This window comes from Eptatretus burgeri, chromosome 17 (genome assembly GCF_056783735.1).
Source record: "Eptatretus burgeri isolate ZD-2024b chromosome 17, Ebu_testis_v1, whole genome shotgun sequence".
Classification (NCBI taxonomy): Eukaryota; Metazoa; Chordata; class Myxini; order Myxiniformes; family Myxinidae; genus Eptatretus; species Eptatretus burgeri.
Genome location: NC_140977.1, coordinates 14,251,490 through 14,275,126, shown reverse-complemented (window position 1 = coordinate 14,275,126; position 23,637 = coordinate 14,251,490). Strand labels below are relative to the sequence as shown.

Here is a 23,637-nt window from a genome sequence, read left to right as displayed (position 1 = left end):
AGTACGAAATCATAATTTTGAAGTTTCATGTCAATTGATGTCGTGGTTCCAGAGAAAACATGATTTAATATTTTTCTGAAATAAATATGGCTGTCAAACCATGCGACTTTTCAATAATTCCTCACCAAATTTGTCCAAGCATGCCTTGGGGAGCATGTGTGAAGTTTCCCCTCCATCTGTCCAGCCCTTCTGGAGAAGAATTTTATTTTAGGGTAAATCCAATATTGCTGCCAAACCATGTGACCTACGACATCATGTTTGAGAAACTTTTGTTCCTCATGGAAAGCAGTCATTTGTGAAATATTTCACCTCGACCTGTTCAGCTCTTTTGAAGGTTTTAAAAAAAAAACAATATGGCTGACAAATCACATGACCGATGATGTCATCAAAAAAGTTTGTGTGGACCATTTTATCCCGAGATGACCCTCAAAAATTTTCATCCTGATTGGATGTAGCATTCTCCATATGCAATTATGATGTCATTACGAAGGCACTGATGATGTCATACTCATTCCCCATGAGTGCTTGCGAGCTGTTAAGTCTCAATTCTTTCCTTGGTGCGGTTTCATAGATGCAGAGGCACAAAGTTTTTCCATTTTTCCAATCTTGCTGCCACACCACGTGACTTATGACATCATAATTATCATGAGAACATTCTACCTGAGTTGTCGCACATATGGTGAAAATTGTCTCAATCCAACAAGTGGTTGCGGAGAAAAATATGAAAGCTCTGTGCGGACAAACAAAAACAGAGACAGACAGACAGACAGACACAAATTGCAATATCCTCTCGTTTGGTGAGGGTAATAAATATTGCATTAAATCATCGACTCAAGTTCTTCCACAAAGAGAGAAAATAAAACATTTCCCCACGGGAACAACGTCGTATCAAAGGATTACGATATCAAAGCATAAGTCAGAAGAAACTGCCTCGATGTTACGAGATGCTTCTTACGCGACCACAACTTCAGTGGGAATTTCACCACGAGCAAAAATCTCAAACAAAAGCAAGAAGCCAAGAAAAATGTGGAGAACCCAAAATAGAGAAAGTTTTCTCCCAAACCTGCATTGATTGGCAAATTAACCACAACTGTGATCAAACATGTGACTTGTGTTTTTGTCTCAAAACTCAACCCTCATGGAAAACGAAATGAGGAAGAGTGGCACATTAACAGATTGGCAAATTCAGAGAATGGAAGGAATAAACTAAAGCTTAGACATGTGACCATGTGATAAGGGGAATGGAAAGGATCAAAAGTCAGCAAGTGGAGAAAAGCTCAGGAGTGGGTTTGGAAAAAATCATCTGTTGAGAAATTGAATTGAAGTTCTAAACCTGCAAGATACCAGGGAAGTATGTACACACGTCCTTGGGCTACCTCGTCTCAGTTCAAATTTTGACACCATGAACTGCCATCCTGGTTTTTCACTTGCAGTGAATTCATCTGTGCATCCTTTGCTGCCCATTGGATGAATATAAACCATGTCCCATCTGACAGCAGTGGTCACGCTGAATGTTTTTTTTTTCTCCACCAGGCCACCTAAAGAGATATTTTGGTGGCCCGCATCATATTTGATGAGTGAATTAATTCACAGAGATCAGTATACATGTTTAAATTACTATTTCTCACGACATATCGATCAAATTTCAGTGCTTTTCACACCAGCAATCTCATAACTCGTAATCACAGAACACCACCGTCTGCTATTTAATAATCTACCCACCGACTCACAGCAACATAATTTGGACGGCAGTTTCTTGCTATCGCATGAGCGTTTTTGAATCGATGCTTCAGTTTATGCACTGTTTGTTCGTTCATTCATTATCGTTGTCATTTTTTCCTGCTTCTGATGTTCCAGGTTCTGCCTCTCCAGTTTTCTTCTTTGCCATTGCGTGCTGGTGATTTTCAATTTCCTGGTGCTTTTGAAAATTACACTTCTTGAAGTTGGTGCACACGGGGTGAAACACATTTTGCTTCCTTCCTGACACCGATCCTCCCAAATCCTCCCTGCACACCTTGAAGAACATCACGTCCCAATCTTCCTCAACCAAGCCACCGAAATTCTCGCTCTCTCCCAATCCGGTCGACACTTCCTCATCCATTTCTCAAGTTCGTATTCCTGTTTGACCAGCTTCCTTTTTTCTGCTCGTTTCTTTTTCAGATTCGATACATTTTGTACACAACACCATATGATGGAAACCTCAGTACACTTCTTCTCTGAGATGGAGTCTCAGCACCATGTGATCAAATGGGTCATTCCAGTCTCTCCTAAAATTAGACGGCCAAGAAGAAGTTGTGCACGATACAATGATTTCTGACACTATATCCATGGGTTCACATAACTGGTACACAGGTGCTCATGCATTGTGAAAAAAAAGACAACACAAAACACCAAACTAAATTTGTACTTCAAAAATGTGAAGACAGTTCAAAAGTGTACTCCGACCACAACAGAGGCTTGTGATGGAAGGTTTTCTCAACTAGTGTTGGTAAGTAATGCTCTCCATGATGATTATGCAAACTGATACACTGGGATTACAAAATTTAAGTGCACAAAATCGAGTTTATAAATTATGACATCATAACTTGTAAGATTTAACAAAAATAGATCCAAGGAAAAAAATGAGCAAAGAGGAAGAAGAGGTGGTTTTCTCAGCTAGTTTTTTTCGTTCATTCAAAACCATTGCTGCAGATACTCAGTGGAGAATCAAATTTTTAAAAAATTGGATGAATCGCTGTCCATTGTACAGTTGCACCACATGCATGCTCGAGGTAGATCTCGCATGCAGCCAACAATGTGATGTGTGCACGCTGTAAGTGTGGACTTGCTTCTCTATCAAAGTTCCATTCTGTATTGTTGGAGCAAGCCAGTGCATGGCCGAACAGCGGGAAATACACCACACATCTCATAAGTAAGCATTGCATATCTTGAAGATTTTGATACAAGTGGCCATCTGGGCCACCAAGGCTGGAAGTTTTAGTCACCCGACAAAGCTTTTGGTGGACATAGGCACCGGGGCCAACACTTATTTCAAACCCTGGCTGGCATTAGTTGATGGACATTTATGATCCAATGGTGTCTTTCACAAAGAGTCGACAAGTTTATCCCAAAACCATCAGCAATTTTTTTTTTAATCCGAATCAAACCTGCATCAGGAACAAACCCAGACTTTCAATAATGCTGCAACCAAGAACCAAGTATTGCACGTGAAACGAAGACTGAAGTTCCTGAGTTCCTCCGTAGAACCAGCATTCCATCTACATTGTTGTTGATGATTCACCAATAAGTAAAGAAACCAGTCCAGCAGCTGAGGTGAGGTGGAAGCATTGGAGTTTTCATACTTCTGCTCCTTCAAAATGGCTGTTGCTGTTGAATTCAGGTAGAGCTGGAATCAGCAAAGGACGTATCTTGTGTGGCTTATCTTGGTTGCTTTATTCAGCTTTCTTTGACTCGAATAGCTGAGTGTTGATGAACTATCTCATCCAAGCTGCAGCTGGGAATGATTGCTAAGGGCCTATTGCAGCAAAGTGGGAGCCACCCTGTTCCAATGCTTGTATTTAAATAACAGTAAATAAACACAAATATGAGTAAACTTGCCTTCTTGAAACCCTCACAGACAGTTAGAGCATTGAAAAATCTATTAAAAAAAATACTTCAATGACTGTCAGATGTCAGGATCCTAAGATTCATGTAAGTTAAATGGTATCAGCTGAAAAAGCAGTCATATTTCCAGTTTCATTTTTAGATTTTCAGATGTTGTTTCATTTATCTGATATTATTCATTGGAACTTGGTTTTGAAAAGTTTATTTCAACAGAAAGAGTGAACTTTCCTTTCCAGAACATGTTACAGTTTGGAAATCGATCAAAAATTGGCTGAGTGGCATGTGATAGTGAAATTTAACCTCGTTTCACTTTGAATGCCTATTCAGGGATGAAAAAATTAAAGTGACTGTGCTATTCTGTGAAGTGTGCTGAAAGTGGCTGAGATGAGGCTCATTTTACCAACAAAAATCATATTATCTAATTTTACAAACATTATAGACATATTTTGATTAAATACCGCTCACTGATAACGCGTTTCAAAATTTCAAATTTGTCCGCCATTACGCGACAATCAATATTATACACAATAAAAATTTACCTGAATCATTCAATTTGAAATCTCTTACCCCAAATGATACTTTTCTGTCATGACCAATTTGCAGGAAAAAATACAGGTTTGCCTCAATCTCCCTCAACAGTAAAAGGGAGATTTTTTTCTTGTTCGCCATTACGCGACGATTATGGAATTCTGGAATTATTGCTGAAATAGAGGTGAGTGAATGTTTTCAGTATTTGGACATTAAAAAAAGATAAAATAGATGAATCAGACCGACTTCACAAGTCTATGAGCAATAATGCTCAAATGTTTATCTGACAACCATTTGGAGGGAAGAAAATTTCATTTTTTATTCATGTGCATCGAGAAATATGAAAATTTGCCAAAATTTGATTCCATCATGTCGCGACATCCTGGCCTCACAAGTGTAACGGATTGTCATAGTAAGTGTCCATGATATTTAAATGTTTATCAGTCTGGTTCCTTTCATGAGTTGTGTTTGTCTGAATTGATAAACTGTTTTTTGCCTTGTGTTCCATATATGCTCCAGTTTATGGAATAGTTAATGATTTGATAATTTCATGAAGTTCATTTTTGATAATTTTTGGAACGAAGTGGCTCCCACTTCGCTGCGACATGCGTAAGGTGTGAGCGAATTGGGTGTTTCCTCCAATGACAAGTGATCGATGTTATTTGGGTTTTTAACAAAAGTGAATTGTAACGGACTCGGACTCCCAGACAACAGCATGAGAGCACCGGAGACCAATTGTCTCCCAAGACACCGAGCAGAGGTGAATGTGAATGCCTGAATAATCCACCATCATGCGACGGTTTTACCAATTCCACACCACATGGCCATTTCAGCGTGTGCAGTTGACCTTATGAGAGAAATTGTCGTTCACTGGAGGATTGACCCATGGCTCAAAATACAGGGAAACTCGTATAAAAGTTCAGATTCAAACCGAGTCACTCGAACCTGAACACGCTGCTTTTGCTCTCCCAACTCAGGCTCCATCCATTGGGACCTTCCTCTGGACAGAGCGTTGGTGCGGCCTAAGAAGTTTTCTTGGCTATTGGGCACAACCCTGGACAGGTCGCCACTCTGAAGGATACCAGCAAGCTGGTACTCATTTTGCCGACCTCAGAAGGATGACAGGCTGTCAACCCCACCTGGTATCAATTCAACAGCAAAGCAGGATTTGAACTCAAGACCCAAAGATCCCAAGCCCACCACTCTAGCCATTAAGCCAACACCAGGTAATAACTCAGAATGGAGGTCCTCAATGTCACACAAGAGTTCATGGTCATCTCTCCAGACATATCTCAAGCTTTATACCCAGCCTGACACACCACTTTGCTCTTCAAACTCTCAGCCTATGGAATCCAAGGCCACCTCCACACAGAGCTTACTGACTTCTTCTACTCTCGTAGCAAACACGAGCCTCCTGACAGAATCCTTTAACTCCTCTCTCTATCAAGGCTGGAGTGCCCCAAGGCAGTGTGTTGGGCCCAGTCCTATTCTTCACCAACATTCTCTTTGACTCTCCAGAAAATCCTCATTATCTGTTTGCTGATGACTCCACCCTCCACCGTGGCATCTTTCAGAGAGAAAAGTAGCAGCCTCTTCCCTCTCTTCAGACATTGATGCAATCACAAGCTGCTAAAAGATGTGAAACATGTCCTTCAATTCTGGCAAATATCACTTGTAAAAAGGAATTGGAAACCTTTGACAATCCCTTTTTCTGGTGATTCTAATTTTTCCCCTTCTCCCTCACCTCTTTACATTTGTTAGTTGGTTGTTTTCTTACTTTTCTGTTTCATCCCGGCTTTCAACTTTCTCTTCTTCTGGTGTTTCCTTCAACTTGTGTGCATCTTGTTCACACCGATGTGTCATTATATTCTGCTGTTATTGTTTTTTTTCCCCCTTTCCATTCAGCTCTTGGTATTTCATGAGCCTCTATCATGTGTGTTCAAAAATAATAAAACATTTTAAACGAAACAAACACAGATCCCATTGGAAGTGAAGATCATATAACTCACCATTCAGCTGGTCACTTTGCTCCTCTTCTAGACCAAAGGAATACTCATCCTCAATTTTTATCTGTAGAATGTCAGGAAATCCTTCCAGCTCTTCAACCTTCATTTCACACCCAAGCAGTCGGCTGTTCCGATTCCGGCTGCACACGACAGGAATCCTTTCATCAGCCAACGAGAGAGTACAGTTCATGGTGGGTGAACCTTAAAAGAGGCAGTAAACATACCACTCTTCCTGATGTTTGCTCCTCCATGAGTCCCTTGATCCCACACAGTACCTACATGTGAACTACCTCTGTACTTGAGACCTTATCCTTTGTCTAAATCAGTTACAGCATCTCACACAAACACGCACCTTTTGACACTCCCCCAAAAATAAATTGTACATGTTGCAGGTTCTTTCGCCAATACTGTCATTGTATTCCATGTTGATGTAAATTTTGATTTGGCGACATATAAAATGTACAAATGTTTTGATATTGATATAAAATCTGATCCTGTTCAGCAATTTTGGAACTAGATATTCATCGAGAATACTTACCCAGCACAGTTACCCAGCACAGTTTTGGTGATATGGAAGTGAAACTTTTTTGTTTTTTCCAAGACGGTGCCTGCACCACATGACCTATGACATCATGATTATCATTAACATATTCTTCAGGAGGGGGTAGTCCTGTGGTGAAAATTTCACATCAATCGGACCAATAATTGCAGAGAAATAAAATTCATACTGATCGAATCAAGCGTTGTACCTGTCGAATTATGACATCATAATTAAGGTACTGATGACATCATTAACATGTCTTATTCTCCAACGGGAGTACTTGACAATTAGTGAAGTTTCAATTTTTTCCATGGAGCATTTTTGGAGATGAAGGTGCAACTTTTTTCAATTTTTCCCAGATGGCACCTGCACCACATGACCTATGACGTCATAATTATTTTATACAATTATACAGGAGGAGCCGCTCAGATTCTGAAAATTTTGTGTTCATCGAACTAACAGTTGCAGAGGTATTTTTTTTTTCATTTGGATCAGATCAAGCATTGTACTTGTCGAATGATGTCACAATTAAGGCACCAATGACATCATCATATCTTATTCCCCATTGGGAGTACAGTAAGTCCTCGCTAACCGGAAGTTCGCATATCGTAGTTTCGATTATTCGTAATTTAGTTTTAATGACCAATTTTTCAATTATCGCAAACATTTTATGCCTATCGTAATGTCATTGCAAGGAAAAACGCAAAAAAAAAGTTTCAAACTGCCTGCAAAAAACAACAATCACACAGGATGCGCATAAACACACTTTCACTTTACTGCGCATGTACTGTATGCTGTACTGTACGTATTCTCTTCACGCTCGCCTGCATACCTTCCAGTATGAATCCCAAGCGACCCGCAAGTCTTTTGCCGAGCACACCTCGTTTCAAGCGACAACGAAAGGCTGTCACATTGAAGGTGAAATTGGATATAATTAAAAGACATGAACGAGGTGAAGGGACAACGGAAATCGGCCGCGCGCAGCAATCGCTGCATCGACTGTACATTCGATCGTTCAAAGTTCGGCAAAGATAAAGAAAATATCACAGATTGCGACCAGTTCGAGTGCAACGACACTAACGAGAATGAGAGATGGTGCCATGCACAACATGGAGCGTTTATTATGTGTGTGGATAGAAGATCAAACTAAACGTCGCTTGCCTTTATCTCTTGCTGTGATACAAGAAAAAGCGCGTCGTTTGTTAGGCCATTGACCCACGATTACGTGATCAATTACTTCCCCAATCATGTTGAGAAGTATCTCCAAGGAGAACAACATTGACAACAAATCTTTGCTGCTTGTAGACAATGCTCCTGCCCATCCTCAGCAAATGGAAGACTGGTGTGAAAACGTGCAGGTAGTATTTTTACCACCAAATACTACCTCACTTTTACAGCCTATGGATCAGGGAGTTATTGCTGCTTTTAAAGCCTATTATGTTAAGCATACCATGCTGCAGCTTATCAAAAAAACTGATAAGGACAAGCTATCAATCAAGGAGTTTTGGCGAACATACAACATAAAAATGGCTTTGGAAAACATGAAGGATTCATGGGTGGAGGCGAGTGCCTCCACAATGAACGCTGTGTGAAAGAAAGTGTGGCCCGAGTGTGTCCACAATTTCACGGGGTATGCTGATGTTCCGTTGATTACAAGTCAAATTATAGACCTGGTGCAGGAGGTTGGTTTGAAGAGGTTGACGAAGAGGACGTGGATGACTTACTGGAGTCTCATGCAGAACCCTTAAGCAATGAAGATCTTATGGAGTTGGAACAGCAGTGGGCTCTTGAGGAAGAAGAAGATGCTGTGACACCTTCATCCAAGCATCTCACCATGAAAAACCTCAGCCAAATCCTCAGCTCGTTAGAAAGTGCCACAGAATTTGTTATCGAGCAAGATCCAAATCTTGAAAGGAGCACTGATTTTAGCTGTGTTGTTTATGATGCCCGTTGTTGCTACAAGGAACTTTATGCAGCAAAGAAAAATAAAGCCATCCAGCCCACTCTCCATGCATTTTTCAAGCCAAAAGATGCAGCACCAACTCCATCCACCATCCAGGATGCTCCTTCAACCAGCTGCCAAGAGACCGTTCCCACTGGTGAAGAAAGTGACAGCACAGTGTCACGTGAAGAGGGGGACGATTCTGCCACTCCGCAAGTGTGACTTGTCCACCGCAATCAACTCCGTTCCTCCAGCCTCGGGGTAAGTCTCCACGACTCGAGGAGTGTGTTTTGTTTATTTGTGTTTATGTCCAAAAAATTCCAAGCCAAAAACACATCCCCCCTTTAACACATTGGTTTCTATGGGAAAATATGTTTTGTTTAACACAGTTTCGCTTATCATAAGGTTTTCCAGGAACGCAACCCTTGCGAAAAGCGAGGACTTACTGTACTTGATAATGAGCCACGTTTCAATTTTTTTCATTGAGGGGTGAGGGAGATCTCGAGTTGGAACGTTTTTCCAAGATGACGTCCATACCACGTGACCTATGACGTCATAATTATGAATAAAGCAATTCTTCAGGAAGAGGCACTCCTCGGGTAAAATTTTGTCAATCAGAACAACGCTTGCCAAGATAATGAATTTTTTTTTAAATGCACACATGCACACACATGTACACACACTACACACATACACCGACACACCCACACACGTACACACGCCACACATGTACACACCCACACGCGCCACACGTACACACGCCACACACGTACACACCCACACACGCTACACATGTACACACATACACAAACAAATGTCAAACCCTGGTTTCCGTTTGGCAAGCGCAGGGAAATGTAGATATTGTTTGGTGAGAAGGCCTCACATACAAGGACAGAGGATGTGTAAATACAAATGGATATTGTTGAGTAAATCCACACGACGATTCATTGCACCATGAACAAAACACCCCCCATTAGTAAATGGACGAACCCACCTGTCCCATGTCGGTTTTCAATCAAAAGTCCGTTGGATCAGCTGAAGATGAAAGGTAATTACCGAACGGGGATGAAAAGGGAAAGATCGTTCAACAGAAGGTGGAAATGATTTTTAAATCACTAAAAATTAACTTCGTTTTCATTACACGGAAAGAGGGACAGAAATTACATCAATGGGAACTTACGAACTCTGGGAGGGTGGGGGTGGGGGTGAGAGGGGGGAATGACGATGGGGTGAGGGGAATGACGATGGGGTGAGGGGAATGAGGATGGGGTGAGGGGAATGAGGATGGGGTGAGGGGAATGAGGATGGGGTGAGGGGAATGAGGATGGGGTGAGGGTGAGGGTGGTGGGGAATGAGGGTGGGGGAATGAGGATGGGGTGAGGATGGGGTGAGGATGGGGGGAATGAGGATGTGGTGAGGGTGAGGGGGAGTGAGAATGGAGTGAGGGTGAGGGGGAGTGAGGATGAGGGGGGGTGGGGGATGAGGATGGGGTGAGGGGGTGGGGTGAGGGTGAGGAGGTGGGGGTGGGGGTGGGGGTGGGGGGAATGAGCATGGGGTGAGGATGAGGGGCGGGGCGAGTGAGGATAACAAAGTAGATCCACCCTTTACCTTCCCACACGATTCGTCCTCCTGACGAGTTTAGTTAAGATTTGATAATAAACTTCCGAACACATCGACCACAGACACGCAGAGACACACAAACACTAAATTGTGTGTTTTAATATGACAGGGCCTACACTGATCCACCATTGTGATCCATGAGGTCCACAAATGACTAAAACCTCCACTGGTCACTTAACGGTCCGAAAAACATGAACATCGCGGGTCACGTCACGTGGTTACCCTTGGTGATCGCTGATATCTCGTGAAGAAACATGTTATAATCTGTATCACTAGTTTAATGTTACTCACGAAGATGTTTAAAACCAGAAATGTTCACAACACAAAACTTCCTCGACTCACAACTCGCTTCGGGAAATGTTTCGTTCTCTGTTCGAGTCCACAGAACACAGATCCACCCAACTCTTCTTCTTCTTCTCTAATTATACATCACATGTCCCGAATCCCTCTCCATCGTTATCTCATCCCCACTAACGTGTATTAACAGCCGAGAATCTTATTAAAATTATTCTACACAAAAATATCAAAAGGTGCAAAAAACGAGGAAAAAGAAGGTTCGACAAGCCAAGCTAGTAGATACACCCCCTTGGTATCTAGAGGATTAAACGCCACAGAAACTTGGACTGTTGGTCCCCATGGGTCAGGAACTATGAACCAGAATAGCACAAAGTTCCTTGACTTTGCAAGAAGTCATGGACTTAGGGTGGCCGGTTCATGGTTTCAGCGCCCACAAGCTCATCGCTGGACTTGGTATTCCAACGCTGGCGGTGTGGCAAAGGAGATTGACCATGTCCTCGTTGATGGTCGCGGAGGATGATCCAGAACTGCAGGGTCTACCGGAGTGCTCAGTTCCTCAATACTGACCACAGGCTTGTTGTAGCAACTCTGAAGTTGCACCTTAAATCCAGGAGAATGGTACCATCCCAGCCTCGGCTGAATGTTGGCAAGCTCACGGATGAGAGGGTAGCTGAGGAGTTTGCAAACAGGCTGAGTGGAGATTTGAGGAGTTTGGGTGCTTTGGGAGGTCCTGAAGAGTTGTGGAGCGCCTTCAAGACCACCGTGCATGATGTTGCCTGTGGATGTATTGGAACTCACCGTCGGGCAAAGAAGAATTTTGTCTCTCAAGGGACACTGAATACCATTGACCAGAGTCGCAGGGCCAGGCTGAATGGCAGAGCTGACCTGTTCAGGGAGCTGAGGCGTAAAACTGTACGTGCGATAGGGGTGGACAAGGAGGCCTATGTGCGAGGAATCTGTGAGGGGTAGCCGGTAGAGCATCACCTGTGGTCAAGGGATTCTCGTCCTGCTTACAGAGGAATTCACGCATTGTGTTTATCCAAGCCCATCCCTCAGAGTACTGCAGTTAGATCAGAGAGTGGTAGGCTCTTGACAGAGGAGTCCGAAGTGAAGGCCCGCTGGGCCGGTTACTTTGAGCGGTTGCATCAGGCTGATCCCCCAGCTGTTGAGTTGGATGTCAGGGGTGTTACAATCCCTGTTACTGACCCTCCAATCAACTGTGGTCCACCTTCGCTTGTGGAAACACAGGCTGCGGTGAACCGGTTGAAATGAGGTAAAGCTCCAGGGATCTGTGGCATCCATGCTGAACTTCTCAAGGCTGATGGAAATGCTGCACTCATGTCATTGCATGCAGTTCTGTGCTCTGCTTGGAACACAGGCATCATCCTAACTGACTGGAAGAGGGGCCTTGTTGTCCCTCTCCGGAAAGGGAAGGGTGATCGCCAAGACTGCAACAACAACTGAGGAGTGACGCTGCTCTCAATGCCGGGCAAGGTCTTTGTTCAGATAATTCTTGATAGTGTTCCCCATCATCTGCTTGAGCACCAGTGTCCAGAGCAGTCAGGCTTTACACCAAAGAGGTCAACGATTGACCGTATCCTTGGTCTTCGGGTCCTCACCGAACGCAGACGAGAGTTTCGGCAGGGGCTACTGGCAGCCCATGTTGATCTCTCTAAAGCGTTCAATTCGGTGAATCGGGATGCCCTCTGGAGGATTCTTGGTCTTCATGGGGTGCCACCAAAACTGATTGATTTGATGTCTGAACTCTACTCTGGTACTGAGAGTGCTGTGAGATGTGGTGGTACCATCTCTGACTTATTTCCAGTTGTTACTGAAGTTCGTCAGTGGTGTGTACTTGCCCCCACACTTTTCAGCACTTGTATGGACTGGATTCTCGGGAGGATGCCGGAGAGATCAAGCTGCGGTGCATCGTTATGGGAATGTCAAGATCTCTGACCTTGATTTCGCAGATGATGCACTCATCTTTGCGGAGACTTTAGATATCCTTTTGGGGGCCCTCGAGGTGCTGAATGAGGAGTTGGAGCCGCTGGGATTATGGGTTTCCTGGGTCAAAACTGAGATCCAGGCTTTCAATGACATCTTGGATGCTGCTGTCCTGTCTGTGTCTGTTTGTGGTGAGGATGTTGAGGTCGTGGAGAGATTCACTTACCTTGGCAGTGATATTCATGTCTCTGCCGGCTGTGAGTCAGAGGTCAATCGACGTATGGATCGGGCCTGGGGAGTCATGGATTCACTGGATAATGGGGTGTGGCGTTGCCGGTACCTGTGCAGGAGGACGAAAGTCTGAGTCTTCAGGTATTTAGTGCTCGCAGTCTTGCTCTCTGGATGCGAGACTTGGACTCTGACCAAGGATCTGAGATGGAGACTTAATTCCTTTGGTACCAGGTCTCTTCGGAGAATCCTTGGCTATCGCTGGTCGGACTTTGTGTCTAACGAGCGGTTGCTGAGAGAGACTCAAATGAGATTTGTTACCTGTATAGTCTGTGAGTGTCAGCTGCGGCTGTATGGACATGTGGCTCGTTTTCCTGATGCTGATCCTGCTCACCAGATTGTCTCAGCGAGGGAGTCTCACGAGTGGAGGAGACCAATGGGCCGACCACGTGCCTCATGGTTGCAGCAGGTTGAATGGCATCTCAAGGAGATGGGGATGGCCAGATGAAGGCCCCTGGAGTACTGGCGGAAAGTGGACGCAGTGACGCGCTGCTCTGGCGCATGCTCCCATACCTGACCTGATCTGACACAGAAAGGTTGTAGTAGTTGTCGCCGTAGTAGTTGTAGTAGTAGTAGTAGTAGTAGTAGTAGTAGTAGTAGTAGTAGTAGTAGTAGTAGTAGTAGTAGTAGTAGTAGTAGTAGTACTTTTGTTTGAACTGCCACAGTTCTATTTAATGTCACTCACTTTCCTCATCCCTGCAAGTCCACGGTCAGGACTGCAAGGGGTAAGGTGGAGCATTTTCGATAGAAAGCACCAAGAAAAAATGGGGGTGGGGTGGGGGGGGGGTAAGAAAAATACAAAATACCAAAATAACACATTTATGCAAATAATAACAAAGTGCCTTGTGGAGAGATACTACAAAGTGCCCATTTGCGGTCCAAGTTTCCTTAAACTTTTGAACAGTGTTACAATATTCTGCCGCCTTATATTCTGAGGTAATGCGTGAGCGCAACAAGCCTATCAGACAGAACTCTGTTCCACCATATTACAGCGCGTGCGCTGTATACAATTGCACCGAGTTTGAAATGTCCCCGGCGTCGTCTCCCTCATCTACGGTGGGTCCGGTGTCCCCCCCCCCCCACGTGCCTCAAGACAGCCAATGATGGCCGTCCGGTAGATGCAGTGCGTAACCTCGACGGAAATGGCGACAATTGACGGAAATACCCGAGTATTTCAATTGAAATTTGTGAAACTAATGTGTTACATATGTGAAAAACATTTAATTAATTGCTTGATGGAAAAAAAAACGAAGAAACGCTCCCCTCATGTACGAACGAACGAACGAAAGACGTCATTTCCATCCATCATGGCATTTCGCGCCGAATGCAGAAAGATAAGTTCTTATTATGCCATCTTCTCTTTAATATTAGCCATAAACAAGTGTTTCGTCATGCATTAGAAGTTGAAATTTACTTACAACAAGAACGAAAAAATAATCTCCTCAGATTCAACAAGAACGAAAAAAAACCCGAAAACATCATAGAGAACATTGTACTTTACGGTACTTCTACATATCGACGGTCCCCTGTGCCAGTGCGCATGCGCAGCCTGAGCCGGAGCCAGGGATGTTGTGGGCGTTTCAACCTGTTCAATACTTGTTTGATTATTGTCGTTCCACGCTAATAAAGTGGTCGAACAAATTGAACTCTGTTCTTATTTATAATCAAACAACTTGATGCAGTCGAGTAAAGATCGTCGGTGCTGAGGAGGACGCGATTGGGTGAAAACGGACCACGAGAACGTCGACAGTGAGTTTGGATTTCTCGGGTCCTGTACCCAATCTTCGCCCCCAGGACACTGTACACACGTGTGCATCACCGAAAGTAGAACGTTTACTCCAGAATAACTGTTCCTATGGCGCCGGTGGAAGCAGAGTGCCCGATCGAGGGTTGTGACTATGTGGCTACACACGCAGAGGCGGCAGTGGTGGCGGCCATGTTGAGTATACACGCCACTGTGCACGTCACCGCCCCCAGGGCGGCGAGCTCGAATGCCAAGATGGAGAAACTCAAGCGTCCCTCCATAGCACTGGCCGGAACGGGCGAGGCCTGGTCGTACTTCATAACCCGCTGGGGCGAATACAAAACAGGTATTAAGCTTGTCGGACCCGACATAGTCGCGCAGTGACTGGAGTGCTGTGAGGAGGAGCTGAGAAAGGACCTCATTCGCGCGGCGGGTAGGACCCTCGTGGGCAGCGATGAAGAAGACGTCCTCGCCGCCATGAAGGCGCTCGCCGTCCGGATGGAGAACACGATGGTAGCTTGAGTGGCCCTGTCTAACATGCGGCAGGGATACGAGGAGCCCGTCCGGTCGTTCCACGCCCGCATCAAAGGGTAGGCGGACACGTGCAAGTATGAAATGAAGTGCACCAAGGCGGGGTGCGATCAGGTTAACGACTTCACGGAAGAGATATTGCGCAACGTTGTTGCCCGTGGCATCGCGGACCAAGCAATACAACTTGACCTACTCGGTGAGAAGAACCAGGACATGCCATTAAAGGACATGATAGAGTATATCGAGGCCAAAGAGTCTGGAAAACGCTCGGCATCGCGCCTGCTTGACACTCAGAGCACGGACGTGATCAGTAGTTCGTATCGGCGGGGAAAGCAACAGGACGTCCGCGCCAGAGTAGGAGCCAGGCCGGAAAAACGGAAGGCCAAGCCCGAAGGAGTATGCATCTACTGCGGCGAGGTGGGCCACGGCAAAACGCCTCAATGGCGCGCCAGATGCGCCGAGTGCCCCGGATACGGTAAAAAGTGCCGGAAGTGTGACCGCCAGAATCACCTCGACAAGGCGTGCCTGGGCGGCCGATCGGCAAGACCCCCATCTAAGGAGACCGACGGGATGTACGACGAGCAGACGGCAGCCTTCGTCGAGCTATGCACGGTCACCATGGCCAGCACAGAGGACGAAATGCGCGCCCTTCCCCTCGCTCACCACCTGTACGATGATATGTGTGATAAGTGGATGAAACGCATATCCGACCCGCAGCCATACGTCAACCTCACTCTCACCAACAAGCGTGAGGATTACAAAGCGCTGGGTTTTAACCTCCTGAAACACACCCGCGCGGTAACCCTACCCACTATGGCAGACACGGGGTGCCAGAGCTGCCTGATCGGCATTAAAGTCGTCCAACAAATGGACCTGAGTACTGAGGACCTCATACCTGTATCCATGACCATGAAAGCCGCAAACAACAAAGGAATTCGTATCCTCGGAGCCGTGGTAGTCAGATTCGCCGGTAACGGTAACGACACTCAGAGATTGGAGACGCGCCAAATCGCGTACGTGACAGACTCTTCAGACCGCATATTCCTCTCCCGTGCGGCCTGCATGGACCTGGGAATGATCTCGGACGGATTCCCGACACTCGGAGAGGTGAATCTGACGACCTCGGTATTGTGTGACTGCCCGCGATGCGCGGAGCCGCCGACCAAGCCGACCGCACTCCCCATGCCAGCGACCGAGGCCAACAGAGAGGCACTACAGTCACATTTACTCAGGATGTATGCTCAGAGCACATTCAACACGTGCCCAAACCAGCCACTACCGAGAATGACCGGCCCGCCACTACGTCTTATGCTCAATGAGAACGCGACACCGGTTGCCCATCACACTCCCATCTCTGTGGCCATACATTGGCAAGATGAGGTAAAAGCAGGCCTCGACCAGGACGTTCGGCTCGGCGTGTTGGAGGAAGTACCCGTCGGCACGCCGGTGACATGGTGTCACCGCATGGTAATTTGCGCAAAAAAGAATGGCAAGCCGCGACGCACCGTCGACTTTCAGGCCTTGAACAAGCATGCGTTCCGCGAGACCCACCACACCCAATCCCCGTTCCACCAGGCGAGACGCGTACCTAACGGGAAGCGCAAGACAGTATTCGACGCATGGAACGGTTACCATAGCGTCCGCCTACACGAGGACGACCACCACAAGACGACCTTTATCACTCCATGGGGGCGCTACCGGTACCTATCTGCCCCACAAGGGTATATGGCATCGGGGGACGGTTACTCACGATAAGATGAGATCGTCGCGGACATTGGTAACAAGACCAAGTGCGTAGATGACACGCTACTATGGTCAGACATGATTGAGGGGAACTACTTCCAGGCGGTCCAATGGCTGGATATATGCAGCTGGAATGGAATCATCCTCAACCCGGAGAAGTTTGTCTTCAGCGCACCCACGGTGGACTTCGCGGGCTTCACCATCACCATGACCGACGTGCGACCGTGCAGCCGCTACCTGGAAGCAATCCACGATTTCCCACAACCGCGTAACATCACCGACGTCAGATCGTGGTTCGGGCTTGTCAACCAGGTGGCATACGCCTTTAGTATGGCCGAACGAATGCAGCCATTCCGGAAGCTCCTGAAAAGTGGAGAACGCTTCCAGTGGTCCATGGAGTTAGAGGACATATTCCGCGAGTCGAAAGACGTGATCGTACAAGAAATCGAACACGGTGTCCGCATATTTGACAAAACTAAGCCAACATGCATCGCCACGGACTGGTCGAAGGAGGGAATCGGATTCTGGTTGCTTCAAAAGCACTGCCGATGCGTGCCAGTTAGACCATTCTGCTGCACTGATGGATGGAAAATAACCCTGGTCGGCAGCAGATTTACACACGTGGCAGAATCCAGATACGCGCCCATAGAGGGCGAGGCTCTCGCAGTCGCGGACGCCTTGGACAAGGCGCGCTACTTCGTACTGGGCTGCGAGAACCTGATCGTTGCGGTAGACCACAAACCACTGCTGAAACTCCTTTCGGACAGAGCACTTGACGACATACCCAACCCCCGCCTCAGGAACCTCAAGAAGAAGACCCTGCGTTATCGCTTCCGCATCATACATATCCCGGGCCTGAAGAACAAGGCGGCAGATGCCATGTCGCGCAGGCCGGTCGGCACCACGCGACCTCCACTCATGAACCTTCCAGATGACAATGCCACCATAGCGACCCACCTCCAACCAAGCACGCACACCGACGTCCTGTCCCTCCTACGCCAAACTGAGCCGGAGTATGACGACGACGTCGAGGAGGACAACCTGGCATGGTGCGCCGCGGGCCTCGAATCATTGCGATCAGTAACATGGGATCGCGTCAGGGAAGCCACCAGCAGCGATGGCGATATGCACATATTGGAGGGAATGACAATGAACGGCATCCCCGACTCAAAAATCGAGATGCCAGAGACAATTCGCGACTATCACCAGTACCGCGAGAACATTACATCGACAGATGGAGTGATCCTATACAAGGACCGAGTAGTCATACCACCCTCACTCCGCGGCGATGTGCTGAGCGCCCTACACGCTGCCCACCAGGGCGTATCAATGATGACCGCCCGCGCAGAATCCTCTGTATTCTGGCCAGGCATATCGGCCGACATCAGCGCCACTCAGAAAAAAACTGCGAACACTGCCACCGGATGGCACCATCACAGCCTGGAGCACCACCAACTCCACCTATTCCGGTCGTTTACCCCTTTCAGGCAGTGTGCTCGGACTTCTTTGTACACAGGGGTGCACACTACCTTGTGACGGTGGACAGATACTCGAACTGGCCGATCATCTCAAAGTTGACGGGTGGCGCCGCCGGACTCATAAACCACTTACGTCGCGCCTTCGTGACGTACGGGACACCAGAAGAGCTCGCGTCGGATGGGGGACCGGAGTTCACCTCCACCGAGACCAGGTCATTCCTGCACAGATGGGGCGTACACCACCGCTTGTCATCGGTGGCCTTCCCTCACAGCAACTGTCGCGCAGAGATTGGAGTTAAGACAATGAAACGACTTATCACGGACAACACCAGCCCGCAGGGAGAACTTGACACTGACGCTGTGCAGAGAGCGATACTACAATATCGTAACACGCCTGACCCTGACACGAAGATCTGGAGATTCCCTACCTTGGCTATCTGGGAATGGACGTTGAGACTATGGGAATGATGTCAACTGTGCTAATATCAGGGGGGTTCGTGACAATTTCTCTGCCATCCAATCCTTCTTGAAACTGAACTTTCCAGTTCTAATTGCTTTTTGTGAAACTTGTCTCCACACTGAAGTTTTATCGGAATCTGTTGCAGCGTCTCGTTACATCCTCCATCACCTTGATTTTCCACCTTCTCACGGTTCGTGTGTTGATGTAAAGATCTCTCAACCACTTGGCCGTGAGGTCTTCCTTGAGGATATGACACAGAAGTTAATGGGTTTTCACCTCACACTTTTACATTCCACTGATACCTGTATTTTCTCTCTCGCTCTCCATCATCACCCAATTGTGCTATTTTCGATGCTATCACTGATATAGTGTAAATTTGCCGCTGTCTCGTTTAATGTTCATCACAAAGAATGACTCCATCACTCTCACAGCACACCTGCTCCTGGTGTCAGTGCATTGAACTTCGCCATGTCGCAGAACCTTACTCAGATCATTTCATCCCAGACTCTAATTGATGTAAAGCCTGTAGGAGTTTTGGAAAGCCCGGGTCAGATTGCGGTCGTGTGTGTTGGGGTGGTGCTGAGGTGTCGTCCACCAGACCATTATATGTTTTTGTGGAGAATAATTTTAATAAGTCTCAGCTGGTGATACACGCCAGTGGGGATGAGATAACAATCGAAAGGGATTGGAGAGATGTAACATATTGGTACGGCCACGGGTTCCGAGTGTATCATGAGGGGGTTAATCCCCATTTCTCCTCGGAAGAGGCGGATCTGGAGCGACCGCTCACAATTATCTTCGTGGTACGGTGGGTTGCTTTACAAACATGAACGCCAATCAGTGAACCACGAGTTTCAGTGTCCACCGTCTAATTTTGCCGTTTAACTGGAGGTCCCATGGCTTCCTGAATGGGGAGCACGCCCTCGGCAAAGCACCAATCTTATCTTGATTCGATGTTAATTAGGATGGCCGAGCATTTATGGCTAGTACATGCCGACTATGACAGGTCAATTAGTTTGGTAATTACCTCCCAGCCTATCTTGGTTTGGACAATGTTGGATCAATGGAAGGAAAGGACAAGCATGGACAGGTTGAAACGTCAAGGAATTTATTAATAAGGAAAAATAAATAAAAACAAGTTTTTATTTCCTTGTGGTGAAAATAAGTAAATTCAAATCAATCAAAATAATCTTAAGCAAATAAAGTATTAATCAGGCATTGATAGAAAAACGGACAAAGAGCAGATGCTTATCACCATGCCTTATTTAACAATTAAACACAGACAAGGGTACCCAGCAGATCATTCAGGGGGGAGAAAAATCCGTCTCGCTCACCAAGGTGGAAGTCGTCCTGCGTCAAATAAAATGTCCCGAAATATGTGAGTGTGCCTTGGTCCATTGCCAGCACCTTGCCTTGCCGTGCACCCACTCGCAAAACAGGCTCGAACACCAATCGACATCACGTCATCACCCCCAGGAACCAGGGACGCCAAGAATCAGGTACGCCAAGAGCAGGTCTCGAGCAGAACCGGCATTAACGGTCCAAGTGTCACCCACCATCAGGAGCCACGACCAACGGACAGCTGTAAGGAGCTGTGAGACGCTGTGAGGAGCAGTGAGGCAGTGTGAGATGCTGGGGGCACTGCCAGGAACTTTGAGGCGCTGTGAGAAGCTGTAAGGCGCTGTGAGGATGTCACCAGCGATCACAGCTGCAAGGCTGCAAAGGCCGTCACCAACTGTCACAAACTCAACTGTCGTCAGCTCACCAACCAACTGATTGAAGCTGACTGGAGCTAACTGGAGCTGAAAATAGCCGTCACGCAGCTGTCACCAACCGTCACAAAACTCTTCGAGCCGTAAGAAGCCGCAAACAGCTGTCGCTAACTGTCACAAAAACGGTCCTCTTGTCCTTTTTATAGGCGACCAGTCTGGGCGGAGCATCAAGCAGACTTCAGCCAAATCCACCTTGCCAATTGGCGCATCGTTACACGTGACAAAACTGCCAATCTCACGATCATTGTAACGGTATTGCAACGGCGACTGGACGAACGGCAGGAAGCAGCAATTTGCCAAAATTACCGAGCCAAAACGTGAAGCGCGCATAAAACGTCAACAACAACCATCCACAGAGCTGCAAATGGGGCGTCAAACGTCGATGGAAAAAGTTGGACGCCAACATCAGTGAACCAGGTGGATGTCAAGCGTCGATGGGAAAAGATGGGTGAGGTGAATGATCCACAGCCGTATTTGTCTTTCAGACAACTGCTCAGCAAAAGCCCACGGAGTGCTTAATCAAATGTCTGGTAAGTCCAAGGTGTAAATAAATCGTTCACCTCCAAGTCAATGTGTCCTGATGGAAAGGGGGTAGACGAGCCTCCGTTGGGCTAACGGCTATCTCACGTGCATGGATGTGTCTGTCGTAAAGAGAAAAAGGAGCTTTCCCAAAAGAAAGGGAATCTATTAATTACCCTTCTCAATGCATCAAAGTTAGAATCCCACCAGACATGGGGATGGGTCTATCCTGGACATGCATTAAGGGAAATTTCTGTCTGAGGACCAAAATGTTTGCGTCGATGGGAAAAGATGGGTGAGGTGAATGATCCACAGCCGTATTTGTCTTTCAGACAACTGCTCAGCAAAAGCCCACGGAGTGCTTAATCAAATGTCTGGTAAGTCCAAGGTGTAAATAAATCGTCCACCTCCAAGTCAATGTGTCCTGATGGAAAGGGGGTAGACGAGCCTCCGTTGGGCTAACGGCTATCTCACGTGCATGGATGTGTCTGTCGTAAAGAGAAAAAGGAGCTTTCCCAAAAGAAAGGGAATCTATTAATTACCCTTCTCAATGCATCAAAGTTAGAATCCCACCAGACATGGGGATGGGTCTATCCTGGACATGCATTAAGGGAAATTTCTGTCTGAGGACCAAAATGTTTGTATACATGAGTCGGATCCGATTCCAAAATTTACAACAATATAAAACCAGCAAATACCATCCGTCACTTTGCTGACGGGAATACGAAGAGGGAGGAGAAAAAGAGAGGCAGCGGTAGAGGTGTGGGTGAAAGAGAGGGGGAGAGTGAGGAGGGTGGGGGAAGGGAATGCAGTGCTTGTGGAAAAGAAGGGCAATGAAACGTGCCCAAACAGCAATATTTTCTTGTTAATCACCGTGTTCCATACAAAACTGGGTGGGATCATTTAAAACCCACGCTATCTTCCGTAAAAGTAGATCAAGGACACTAATCAAATTCCAGGTGCACAACTTGAAACTGGGTTCACTATTGCGATGGAAGAACATGTTGGAAAGCCAAGTGGTCTTTTAGATTCCCCATTGGCAAAAACTGAGCAATCACAAAAACAAGTGATGCTATTTTTCAGACCACCATTTGACCCTGAACTTTAACTCGGAGGGGAATGATGTAAATTAAGTGTAAATACGTGTGACTACCCCTTCTAGAGAGGATAATTCCATTCTGATCGGACGGGCCTTGGTCAAGTTTTGGTAACAAATGTTGAAATGTATATAATTGGCTCATGACTGTAAAAAGTTTGGTCAAGGTTAAAAATAAACTGTCAACCCCGGACATTCTTGTATCCGGATCTGGATTGGAATCCACCAAAATCGAATCAATTAGTCATTGTCACACACCCAACATGTCCACCAAGTTTCATCTGAATCCGTATTTTGGGGGGCAAACCCCATGAACTTCCTACATAGACCCCCTCAGACCCAAATCCTTGAAATGCCGTGAACAAACTTTGGTACATAATGGGTGCTGAAGGATGTGGTGAAGTTTAAGCGAAACTGTGTGTAATTTCGGAGAAGAAAGCAAATACTTATTTTTTTTAACAACTTTTTAGCTTAGCTGGAATTTACATTCCAGATTAGGTATTGTCATCGTGCAGCATCCATCTCCTTTTTTGACTTCTCCAGCCCACGAGTCTACTTAATTAATGCCTTGCTGTTATCCATACGAATAAAAGGCAGTGTGTGTGTGTGTGTCTGTGTCTGTGTCTGTGTCTGTGTCTGTGTCTGTGTCTGTGTCTGTGTCTGTGTGTGTGTGTGTGTGTGTGTGTGTGTGTGTGTGTGTGTGTGTGTGTGTGTGTGTGTGTGTGTGTGTGTGTGTGTGTGTGTGTGTCCATGGACCCAGTCTGTTAAGTACAATTGTTAAGTGCCTGTGTTCCTTGGAAATTACATTTCTCATCGTTGATTTTAACTCTGCTCTTTGTGCTCTCCTGCCCCATGATAAATAAACCGCCCAATTGTTCAATGTACCAGCTTGTTGTCTGTCACATTCTTTCGTTGGTTTAGAACGGTGCGTATTGGGAATTAGGGAGACCGTTCGTGCCATAAATTGTTCATTTGGACCGACGGATCTTGGTAATCCCCGCTCGGTTTACACGCGGATCGGGCTCGGTAAACGGCCCGTTCCACCCGAGGTCCATCGAGGGTGTGGTTTTCCCCGGTAGTAAGACGATGTGGGTACTGAGGTATATTGAAATTAGGCAATTAACCCTAACCCACGCCATCCAAATATTGGATACCACAGTCCGCTAAGGGACCCGTGACCTTTTGGACTTATCCGAGAGTCACGACCTAAATTATGGGTTTTCGGCGGGAGACGACCTCACTGCTCCACCTCGCGGTCGCTCCTCGCCACCGACCCCTGGCCCACAACAATATATTTCCCCAGCCTGTTAAAAGGGGACTGACATTGATGGATGTGAAATCCATCAATGTACCCATAGGGGCTGCAGTCTTGACGTCATTCTGTGCCGGGAGAGAATCTACACATCTGGGTTTGAAATATATGCTACAATCCTTCACAAAATTATAGTGACTGCTGCACAAAAGTTGAAAATGATCTCCACCTGGGAATACCAAAACCTGATAAACTGGCACCAGCATTTGGAAA

The 23,637-nt window shown here is 46.4% G+C and overlaps 1 protein-coding gene across 1 annotated transcript in view; it reads right to left on the bottom strand.

Annotated features, from left to right (window-relative positions):
• Positions 1–6,676, bottom strand: part of LOC147009365 (uncharacterized) — a 32,268-nt gene extending 25,592 nt beyond the window's left edge. The window contains exon 1 of the mRNA XM_085862015.1: positions 6,141–6,676. Within this exon, the coding sequence (XP_085718141.1) occupies positions 6,141–6,327 (187 nt within the window). The 5' untranslated portion in view covers positions 6,328–6,676. The remainder of the gene's footprint in view (positions 1–6,140) is intronic.
• Positions 6,677–23,637: the final 16,961 nt, after the last annotated feature.